Source organism: Dromiciops gliroides, chromosome 3 (genome assembly GCF_019393635.1).
Source record: "Dromiciops gliroides isolate mDroGli1 chromosome 3, mDroGli1.pri, whole genome shotgun sequence".
Lineage (NCBI taxonomy): Eukaryota > Metazoa > Chordata > Mammalia > Microbiotheria > Microbiotheriidae > Dromiciops > Dromiciops gliroides.
This window is the reverse complement of record NC_057863.1, coordinates 81,189,031-81,200,653: the sequence shown is the minus strand read 5'-3', so window position 1 is coordinate 81,200,653 and position 11,623 is coordinate 81,189,031. Positions and strand designations below refer to the sequence as shown.

General features: G+C 39.3%; 1 protein-coding gene across 1 annotated transcript; it reads right to left on the bottom strand.

Annotated features, from left to right (window-relative positions):
• Window positions 1-772: 772 nt before the first annotated feature.
• Window positions 773-3,396, bottom strand: LOC122749935 (gamma-crystallin E-like). The gene is made up of 3 exons (XM_043996536.1): window positions 3,388-3,396; window positions 3,044-3,286; window positions 773-1,045 (listed from the first exon to the last, which is right to left on the bottom strand). The coding sequence occupies exons 1-3, from the start codon at window positions 3,394-3,396 to the stop codon at window positions 773-775; spliced, it is 525 nt and encodes a 174-aa protein (XP_043852471.1).
• Between the last annotated feature and the right edge of the window lie 8,227 nt (window positions 3,397-11,623).

Genomic DNA, 11,623 nt, shown 5'->3' with positions numbered 1-11,623 from the left:
TAAGATTATGAGCTACAGATAAATTGATGATTTGCATCAGTAGAAGAAGTTTCTGCACCTAGTGTTCCCCACAGCAATGAAATCATAGGTCAGGAGCACTGTCCCTCCATCATCTACTTGCTCAACTATTACCTAGAGTTTTGCTTCTCTCTCTCTCTCTCTCTTTTTTATTTTGGCAAGGCAATCAGGGTTAAGTGACTTGCCCAGGTTCACAAAGCTAGTCAAGTGTCTGAGACTGGATTTGAAGAGATTTGCTTCTCTTGTCCAAACTCTTACTTCCCTGAATGATGGGGGGAGAGAAAGGGGGAAAGTGCTGTCCACAGTGACTAGGGTCAGGATTTGAGATCCCCAATCCAGTCCATTCCACATTGCATAATGGTTATTCAGAATATCCAGCCCTGTGTTGTTAGAACCAGTCAGGGACAGGTAATTCAGTGCTTTCATTCTTTAGAGTATCTAGGTAAGTTTTAAAAGATAAGCTTCCTAGGAATTACTAAAGAGTTCACATTAAAAAAAATACAGGCCTCTGTGGTAAGACATTTGGTTCAGAGGTTCTGAGGGACTCAGAGAAAATCCAATAACCTTTCCCATCTCAGTTGACATAGAAAAACATACTTTTAGCCTTGCCTTGTTCCAGCTAAGCCTTTACCATGGGAAAGAAAGAAAGAAAAGAAGAAAAAAAATAAACCACACGAGAGCACCTAATTGCAGGGAACACACAGGAAGTATTTTATTAATCTCCAAATTGAGATAGGCAGAGAGTAAACATATTTTAGAAATAGTCCATCACTCTCCTCACAGAGCCCACTTTGGTGTTCATGGCTCCCCAGTCCAGGTATCTCCTGTACTCCCCCGGCCTCAGAAGATACTGCCTTCCTCGGTAGTTGGGCAGCTCATAGAGGATCCAGCAGCCCTCCAGGACATTGAAGGAATGCATTTCCTGGAAGTGGAATCGATCTTGGAGAGAAGAGCAGTCATCAGTGAGCTCTACCATCTGGCCTCTGTAGTCTTCTCTCTCGTAGATCCGAAGTCGATGGGAGCGGGTCTGTTGAACCAGGGCAGAAGGTGGAAAGTCATAAGAGAGTTGCCTGTTTTGGTAAATGATCCAATAAAAAACCAATCCAATGACCATTAGTTAAGGGTCTAATACCTGAATAATGCCAGGCTAGATGCTGGGAATACCAACAAAAAGGAAAACTGGTACCTATGATCAAGGAGCACATTTTCCACTTCAAGGGTCAACAGTAGATGCACTTTCATTTGATTGGCAAGAAAATACTGACAACTGCTTCAAAAAGGGGGAGGGAAGATTAGAAGAAACTTCATACGAGGTAGCATGAGTTGAGCCTTGAGGGATTCTAAGAGTCAGAGGTGATGAAGGAATGGGGGACACACAGCCTGGGTAAGAGCACAGAGATGGAGATGGAATGACAAGTTCTGGGAAAAGGATGTAAGCTAATGTGACTGGAAAACAAAGTTCATGAAGAAGAGAAATGTGAAATAAAGCTGGCTATCTGGCTACAGCCAGATAGGTAGCAAAGGGCTTTAAATGAAAAATGGAGGGGTATGTATATTGTTCTAGGGGCAAAAGGTAGGCATAGAAAGCTCTTGAACAAGGGAGCGACACAGAAAGACTGGGCTTTAGGAAGAGGGTGTTGACAGGCAGTTGGAAGATGGGAGTGAAATATAGAAGTAGGGAGAGAGATTGGAAGCCCAGACCCCAACTATAAGGAGTAATCACAAGCACCCAACTCTTCTTTGTCTTTTTCATATTTAAGGAAGCCAAATTAAAAGCAAAAGTCATTTAATAGGTCTAAATAATAATGTTTTTTTTTGTATTTTGAAATCTCACATGTCTATAGTGGTCTATCTGTGTGACCCTGGTCACAATAGTTTATCTCTCTGGGCCTCAGTTTCCTCACTTGTAAAATAAGAGTTGGGCTAGATGATCTCTAAGGCCCTTTCTAGCTGTAAATCCTAGGATTCCAAGGTTTTCATTGTATGAGATTGGACTCTAGAGAAGAAGCATTCTAATTTCCCTCTTCTTTGATTTTCTATTCTATTAAATGAAGCTGGGGGAGAGCAAGGCTAGTTATTTCTCCATTGCCAGGCCACGAATAACTAAAGGCATCTGAAGGATAGGTTGGTCCATTCAATCTCCTTTCTGCTGTTTCAAATCCTACACTCTGTTGCCCCAAAGCAAGTCATCTTGCAACAGTTCCCATTTCATTTCTTGCTTCAGTGCACATTCCTGCAAATCTCTTCTAAAGGTTGAGCAAAAATAGAAGCTCAGCCCTCAGGCTAGTGCTGAGGGAGTGTACCAGAATCAAATGGAGGAAGGAGGGGTTCCTGGGGTTGGGGCAGAGGGCTGTTTGGTTTTTGAATTTTCCTAGCTATTTCTGTAGTTTTCTGCTGCTGAAAATTACCCCCCTTTACACTCCCTAGCCCCAACATTCTTTCCATGGTTTCATCTCCCTTTTTCCCCCTATCAAAACCTGTTCTCAGGAAAAGATCTGCTAATGGATTCACACTGAGGCGTAAATGACTGATAAAGCCTCAATGTCACTCCTTCAAGGGGGATATACATTTTAATAAATGCCTTTAACAAATACATGTAGCTTCCAAAAGATGAAGTCAAAGGAGTCAGTCTCCAGTTGTTGATTTTCACATATCAGTAGGCTGGCAGATGAGGCATTTTGGGAATGGGAGACCTTCACCACTACGACTATACCACATAAACAGCTGACTGACTACTCTATGAATTCTTATTATAGATGCTGGAAGTCACTAATGTTAACATGATTATTTATTCTTTATCAGTGGGGCCATCTGGCCAGAAGGCACTGTGTATGCCCATCAGTCAGAGGTTCATTCATTTTCAATAACTTCTACTTGATGGAGAAGAAGAGGGTGTAATCTCAGCTAGGCTCACAATTAAACACCTGTTGGGATTAATATTGAACTTTTGTTGATAAAGTAGTTACTTGGTCCACTATTGACCTAACTTCTCCATATGGTGAGCTGAAGATAAGACTGAACTCACATGAGGGATGATGCGGCAGGATCTGATGGAGTCATTGAAGCCCATCCACTCCTGGTAGTCACGATAATCACCCCTTCGCAGATAGTACTGGCAGCCTGAATAATTGGGGTGTTCATAGAGCATCCAGTTGCCACTATCAACCCTCACAGAGTTGCAGCGGCTGAAGTAGGACTGAAGGTTGGAGTGGTCACTGCTGCACTCATAATATCGGCCCTGAAAGTTCCGGTCCTCGTAAAAAGTGATCTGAAATGGGAGAAAGAAGATTCAAAGGCCTGATCTTGCCCCAACCACAAGGAATCCATTTACCCCAAAGACACTCTAGGAAATGTCCCTGCTTGGCTTACCTTCCCCATGGTTGATCAATGGAGGATGGTACTGGGAGTTCAGTGTTATGGGCTACAGCTGCGGCAGCTCCCATATATATAGCAGGTCTGCTGCTGCATTGACAAAAATAACACAAAAGGGGCCCAGTGGGCCTAGGGAGGGGATTGTCACTTTTTTTCTTTATATATCATGATCATGAGGGTTCATTGTATGCTTTGCTCTCGTTCTCTCCAGAGCCTTCGAATTGCTGCTCCTGCCTAATGCTGTGGTTGGCTTCTAATGAAGACTTTAAAATAAGTATGATTTGGGGCACAAGCATTGAATACAACCTAGTTAAATGTTGTCACTGAATATATTTATCTTCCTTAATTTTAAATTAAAATTTGAAAACACAGCATGGTGAAGTTGGGAGAGTGCTAAGCTTGGAATCAGCAACACCTGGGGTGAATCAATCAGTATCAACGTGCATTTTTTTTACATGAACTGATGCAAAGTGAAGCAAGCAGAGGCAGGAAAGCACTCTACCCAATACAAGGATGTAGCTGGAAAGAACAGCAATCACAAAACAGTTAAAAATCAATGTTGCAGGGGCAGCTAGGTTGCGCAGTGGATAGAGCACTGGCCCTGGACTCAGATACTTAACACTTACTAGCTGTGTGACCCTGGGCAGGTCACTTAACCCCAATTGCCTCACTATAAAAAAAAAAAATCAATGTTGCAAAGAATGAGCAAGGCTCTAAAGATGAGCTAGGAGAGGATGGTACCAATCCACTTCTTCAGAGAGGTAGGAGGTCCACAGGTATTATACATTTTCGGACTTTTTCCAATGTTTCGAATGATTGTGCTGATGTTTTTTCTTCTTTTTCTTTCCTTTATATCTTTAATGAATAATATGTGTTATATAGGATGCTTCTGTAGGAGAGAGAAGAGGAGGAATACTCAGGGAAACTATGATGATGTAAAAAAAACCCCAAAATATATCAATAAAAACATATTTTAAAATTCAAGGTTATAAAATTACAAAGAATAAGGTTGGTTACCAAGAAGAGATATGAGAATACACATCCCCTCCATTACTCTGCAGAGGTGGTGTATATGAGAGGGTCCTTGCGTGTGAAACATTGCACATCATGCCAGATTTTTTGGATAGGTTTAACTGATTTTTTCCCTCTACTTCTAATTAAAAAAAAACAAAACCCAAACTTCTTTGTTATAAAGGATAGCTCTCTGGGAGGGAGAAAATGGAGAGGTGGGGTCTCAAGGGGATGTCTAGACTATGTAAAAGCAAAAGACACAATAAGATTCTATTTAAGAAGCAAACATTTTTAAAGGAAGTACTATGTGCCAAGCATTGTGCTAGGTTCTGGGAATATGAGGATAAATGTGAAAGTCTCTCAGTGGCCTTACAGTCCACTAGGGAAGTAAAATGTGTGCATAGATAAGTACATACAGAATAGATACAAAACCCACACACAATGATTGGGGGAAGGGCCTAACCACTCAGGGTATAATGAAAGGCCTCTTGATGGAGGTGGCATTTGAATTGAATTTTTTTGGGGGAGGGAGGCAATGGGGGTTAAGTGATTTGCCCAGGGTCACACAGCTAGCAAGTGTCAAGTGTCTGAGGTCAGATTTGAACTCAGGTCCTCCAGAATCCAAGGTTGGTGCTTTATCCATTGCTCCACCTAGCTGCCCCCTGAATTGAATTTTGAAAGATTCAAAGAAGCACAAGTAAGGGGGGAGAGCATACCAGACATGTGGTTTAGATTATACAAAGGCATGGAGGTGAGAGTTAGCCATTTTGGCTAGATTATAGAATTTATGAAGGAGAGTGATACGTAATCAGTTTGGAGAGTTAGGCTAGAGAATAATTGTAAAGGGCTTCAAGTACCAAACAAGAGGAGTTTGTACTTTAACTTAAAGACAATGGGGAACTTCTTGAACAAAGGAGTGATGTGGCCAGATGTGCACTTTGGGAAAACCAATTTGTCAGCTATGTGAAGGTCAGATTAGAGAAGGGTGAGACTGGATGCTGGGAAACCAATTAGGAGGCATTGAAATAATCCAGAAGAGAGATGATGACAATTTGAACCAAGATGAGTGTGAAGGAAAGATGAATGTGAGAGGTATTGAGAAGTAATCAACAAACCCTGTAATTGATTGGAAGCAGGTAGATTTGAAAATTTGAAGTTTAGTCCTTGGGGAGGAACTTGGCTCACTGGAAGAATGGTGGAGCCCTTAACAAAAACAGAGAGGTCATGGGGTAGGTTTAGGGGACACAATCTATTTTGGACATGGTGAATTTGAGAACATATCCTGAACATCCAGGTAAAGAGGCCTAATGGGCAGTTGGAAATGAAGGACTAGCACTCAGGAGATATGGGAATCATCTGTATAGAGATGATCTTTGAATCCATTGGAGCTAATAAGACCATTAATGAGAAAATATATATATGTGTATGTATTTTTAATAAAAGTATTTTATTATTTTCCAGTTACATGTAAGGATAGTTTTCAACACTTGTTTCATAAGATTTTTAGTTCCAAATTTTTCTCCCACCCTCCCTCCTCCCCAAGATGGAAAGCAATCTAATATAGGTTATATATGTACAATCACATTAAACATATTTATGCATTAGTCATATTGTGAAAGAAGAATCAGAGCAAGGGAAGAACCTCAAAAAAGAAGAAAAAACCAGCCCCAAAGTAGAAACAGTATGGGTCAATCTGCATTCATAATCCACAGTTCTTTTTTCTGAACGTTGAGAACATTTTCTATCATGAGTTCTTGGAAATTGTTTTGGATTGTTGCACTGCTGAGAAGAGCCAAGTCTATCACAGTTGTTCACACAATTTTGCTGTTACTGTGTACAATGTTGTTCTGGTTAATGAAAAAATATGTAAAGAGAGGAGAGGTGAGGCCCCGGGATAGTTTTGTGGTACACACACACATGGGGGCAGGGCTCATTTGATCATTGTGTAAAGGACACAACAAAAGTTAGTCAGATGAGTAGGGGAATGATGTCAAAGCAGTGTCACAAAAACAGTGATGAAAAAGTGTCTAGCAGCAGAGGGTGGTCACCACACTGCTTAAATCAAAGAACCTTAATATAAATTCAAACTTAGTTTTCTTTTTCTTTTCTTTTTTGAATTTCTTAATAGTATTTTATTTTTTCTAATTACATATAAAGGCAATTTTTAACATTCATTTAAAATTTTTTTGAATTCCAAATTTTCTCCCTCCCTTCTCTCTAATATGTTAATGTTTTGCATTCAGACTCCATCAATTCTTTCTCTGGAAGTGGATAGCATTTTCTATAATGAGTCCTTTGTAATTGTCTTGTATCATTGTATTGCTGAGAAGAGCTAAGTCATTCATAGTTGATCATCACACAATATTGCTGTTACTGTGTACAATGTTCTCCTGGTTCTGCTCACTTCGCTTTGCACCAATTCATGTAAATATTTCCAGATTTGTTTGTTTTTTTAATCTGCCTTCCCATCATTTTTTTCTTCTCATCATTTTTTATAGCACAATAGAATCCCATTACATTCATTTATCACAACTTACTCAACCATTCCCCAATTGATGGACATCCCCTCAATTTCCAATTCTTTGTCACCAAAAAAAGTTAGCTCTCTTTTTCTTGAAGGAAAGATTGTTCTATAGATTAGATTACCCATTGGCGTGTTAGAGGGCTAATTGTTAAATTTTTATGAAAAGCATTCACACCTCAGAAATCCACAAATGCCATTATATCAGAGCTGAATTTGTTGTTATGTTGATTGTCTGGATTTAAGAAAGTGATGGAGAAAATGTTAATAATGCAGATTAAACTTTAAAGTGTGTCCTGTTATTAAACATTTATCAGCACCTGTGATGATAGCTATCTGTTTTAGAAGAACCCTGAGGACAAAATGAACTATAGCATGAGGAACTTAGGTTAGGGAGAATTTGCTGGAAGAAATTTTGCAGAATGTTGGGAAGAATCACCGAGTGGAAATAATTTCCTATTACCCTAGGAGAGCAAATCTCTACATATGCCAAGCAGAATACCTTTGCATTCAGACTTCCAATATTATTTGATTCATGAAAATCCTACCTATCCCTGCAAATGTCCACAAACTTCACCCACATTGGTCTCTACTATTAATGTTCCCCTTTTCCTGACACCATCACATTGGAATTAAAAATTGCAAAAATCTACCAATAGCAAAGACTGAATTTATTTATATGCAATATTCTGTGAAAATCAAAAAATATCAGACTAGAAAGTCATGATGATGGATTTTAAATTGGTATTAAGCCTGATTTCTGATTTTCATTAATTACTCTCTAATTGATTTTCATACCCTTGTAGGTAAGCTGGTTAGTGTTTATGGACTGGGTGGTCTTTCCAGTGCTTCGTCATCTACTAAGCCTGTGATATCAGTGTTTGTTAATATTAATAAGTGGAACATATGGTATATTAAGGTTTGCAAATATTTTACTTATATTGTCTTATTTTATCCTTACTACAGCTCTGTGAGAGACATACTAAGGTATTTTTATCCCCATTTTACAAAGAAGGGAACAAAGGCCCAATGAGGTTAAGTTTTTTGTTTTGTATTTTTGTGGAACAATGAGGGTTAAGTGACTTGCCCAGGGTCACAGAGCTAGTAAGTGTCAAGTTTCTGAGGCCAGATTTGAACTCAGGTACTCCTGAATCCAGGGCTGGTGTTTTATCCACTGCAGCACCTAGCTGCCCCCTCCAATGAGGTTAAGTGACTTCTTTGGTTATATAACTTGTAAGTATATGAGGGAAGAGTAGAACCCAGGTCTCTTTCCACTATCACATGCTGCCACTTCTTTTCACTTTACCCTTCCTTTCTTCCCATGGCTCTATAGGCATGTTCAAAAAACCTTATATCTGCAAAAATGATCTCTGAGTTGGACTACCAGCAGCTTACCAGTTTGGAACTATGCCTCCAAAGTTACTAAACTAGGTATCCCTTTGATCTAGTGATACCCCAAAGAGGTCCATACTCCAAAGAGATCAAAGAAAGTGAAAAAGAACCATATGCACAAAAACATTTATAGTAGTTTTTCTTTTGTAATGACAAAGAACTGGAAGCTAAGGGGGTGCCCATCAATTGGGGAGTGGTTGAACAAATTATAGTGTATGAATATAAGGGAATGTTATTGTGCTCAAGAACAAAATGGACCACTTTAGAGAAAACTTGAAAACTTGTATGAACTGATGCAATGGAGTAGGACCTACAGAACAATTTATACAATTACAACAGCATTGTAAAGAAAAACAACTCTGAGAGACATAAGAACTCCAATCAATGAAATGAACAGTCATAATTTCAGAGTACTCATGATGAAACATCAAGAGGCAATGGAATTAAGATACAGAATGAGGCTTATTTTTGGACATGTGTTTGCCTTGATTATGTATATTTGTTTTTAATTTTTATTTCATTTTAAATTTAGGTATATTTAATTTATGTATATTTGTTACAAGGTTCTTGTTTTTCCTTTCCTTTTTTTAATGGGGCAAAAGTGGGAGGGAGCAGGAGGGTTTTGATGGGGTTTTGCCCCTCCCCCACTGAAATGTTGAGAAAAAAAGGGAAGGTCAGAAGGGATCAGAAACCAGCAAAGAGAGCTTTAAAAATTACATGTTGAATTTATTATTTACTTTAAGAAGAAAGGCAAGCTCTACATCATGGAGATTCATAGTTTCATGTACAATCCTCTTCTGTTCCATAATACACATGGAAATATTAATTTTTGAGTGTTTTTAAGTTTAGAATAAAACAATTAAAAGAGAAATCCCATTGGAGGTGGAAAAGGACAGTGATGACTGGACTTGGGTGCCTATGGGGACAGCATAGGACAATAGTAACACCATGTTACCTTTTACCTAGTGGTGTGTTGGAGTTAGCTTGTATCAGCTTGTGAGAGCCAATTGTTCAGTTTGAGCACTGACTTCTTGGAAATAAATAATTACTACAAATCAGGGCTTAATTTATTATTTTGTTGATTGTTTAGACTTAAGGAAGTGATGGGGAAAATATTAATGTAGATTAAACTTAAAGGTGTGTCTTGCCTATAGTTTGGTTTTTTTTTCAGATAGTAGCTTGTTAAACTTTTTTTTTTGGGGGGGGGGTAGGGCAATGAGGGTTAAGTGACTCATCCAGGGTCACACAACTAGTAAGTGTCAACTGTCTGTGTTCAGATTTGTTTTGTTTGGTGAGGCAATTAGGGTTAAGTGACTTGCCCAGGGTCAAACAGCTAGTAAGTGTTGTATCTGAAGCCGGATTTGAACTCAGGTCCTCCTGAATCCAGGGCTGGTGCTCTATCCACTGCACCACCTAGCTTCCCCCACTTGTTAAACTTTTAATAGCATACCCCTGGTTTCATCTTAAGCAAGTGTAGGGGCCCAGCTACAGGTGTGAAGCATTTTACAAGTAATAAAAACAATGGGGAGTGCTCAATAAAAGCCACTCCTTTTACTCAAGTATTTCCAGTAGAGACAACTGTCAAAATAGCAGGAAAGAGAAGTTAATGAATGGGCATAATCAGGAAAAGGGGAGGCATCAGTAGTCTTGGAACTGGGGAAGGTGATTTCTCAGCTGATGCTTCTTAGGATATTATGGAATTGATAAGACCCAACATCAGGAATGTTCTGGGGCTGGTGATCTGGTTGGGTCACTCATCTCTACTTTAGCTGGGTAAGTTATCGTTGAATTAAATATGTTGCGGGCCTAAGCCTATGACTGTATAAAGAAAGCTTTAAACAAGGCCCCAGAGTAGTCCTGGGTCACTCACAGGAAGGAACAGGGATGATGAACAAGAATGAAAATCAGGGCCGGTCTGCTGTTTTGGGGATCGAGATAGGAAGAGGACAGCATGATCAGCAGCAACAGACAAAGCTGCATCTGGTACACAAAGAGAATTCCCAGATGTCAGAGCAGGGTTCAGTGGAGCTTGCAATCAAGTTGTATTGGGTTTTGCTTGCTCAGTGGTTTCTGGACCTGTGCTAGCTATTACTTATGCTTGCTTGTACTTTCTAGTACCTCCTGGGGATCCTTTGTACCTAAAAAACTAGAAATCTGATATACCCTCCTCCGTAGCTGAAAAACTCGTAGGACCATGTGAACTGAAGATGCTTCTGCAACATTGGACTACTAGCCTCTTGTTCATTTATGTACTTATTAGCATATCTCCCTTCAAGACTGCTTATTTCAGTTTGGGTTTGGAAAGTGAGTGCTGTCTGTTTGCTCCTGGAAGAACAGAGATACTGCAAGAAAGACTTATTAGTCTATTTGTCAGGAGGGAATAGAAGGGAACTGAGGAATTGGTTGGAACTAATCTGCTAACAAAAAAATGTCACCTATGATAAAAAGCAAAATCAAAACCAACCAAACAAAAACCTGTTATTCCAGACTTGTTCTAGTCCATTCTTGTCTGAAGAAGTAGCTCTGAGGAGCACCAGAGTTCTTTTTTTCCCCTGGCAAAGAAGTAAGAATACTTATATTTTCCATATACTTTTCCTTCTCTCTATCCCTCACCCTTGTGCTTTCTCTCCCTTCCCTAGGCAAAACTTGCTTTCATAAAAGGGATCTTATTTAGGAAATCTCAGAAAGTTGGAGTAATCTTTGACTCTTCTCTCTCCCTTGGTGTCCATACCCAGTAATTTCCTGAAGTCTAGTAACTCATTCCTGAATATTTTTTTGGTCAATAACAACAGCTAGTATTTGGATCTCATTTTAAAGTTTTCAGAGTACTTTACAAATATTATCTCATTTTATCCTGACAATTCAGGGAGACAGGCATAATTATTATCTTCATTTTTACAGGGTAGAAAACTGAGGCAAACAGAGATTAAGTGACTTGCCCAGGGAAAGTCACACAACTAGTATTTTGCACAGTGCCCAGACACATAGTATGTACTCAATACATCTGATTGGTTGATTGGTTGATAGTTTCTGAGGCTAGATTTTAACTCATTTTTCTGATTCCAGGCCTAGGGTTCTATCCACTGAACCACCCAGGATCCTGTAGGTATAAGTGTCTCAACCTTGAAAATGCAAAGCCAGGAAGACTAGCAGGATCCAACTAAGTTCAATGAGGAAGTCTACACTGGAGGTGACATAATCTTGAAGTTGAGGGATCATTTTATATGATTACTTGATAAATGCAACAGCAAAGATAACGCTGATTATTACTGCTAACAAGGTATTAAACAGAAAGACATGCTTGAGGTT

Coding starts and splice junctions, on each gene's coding strand:
- LOC122749935 (XM_043996536.1), bottom strand. Junction 1,046..3,043: donor CCTGCCGCATCATCCCTCAT/GTGAGTTCAGTC, acceptor CTGGTTCAACAG/ACCCGCTCCCATCGACTTCG.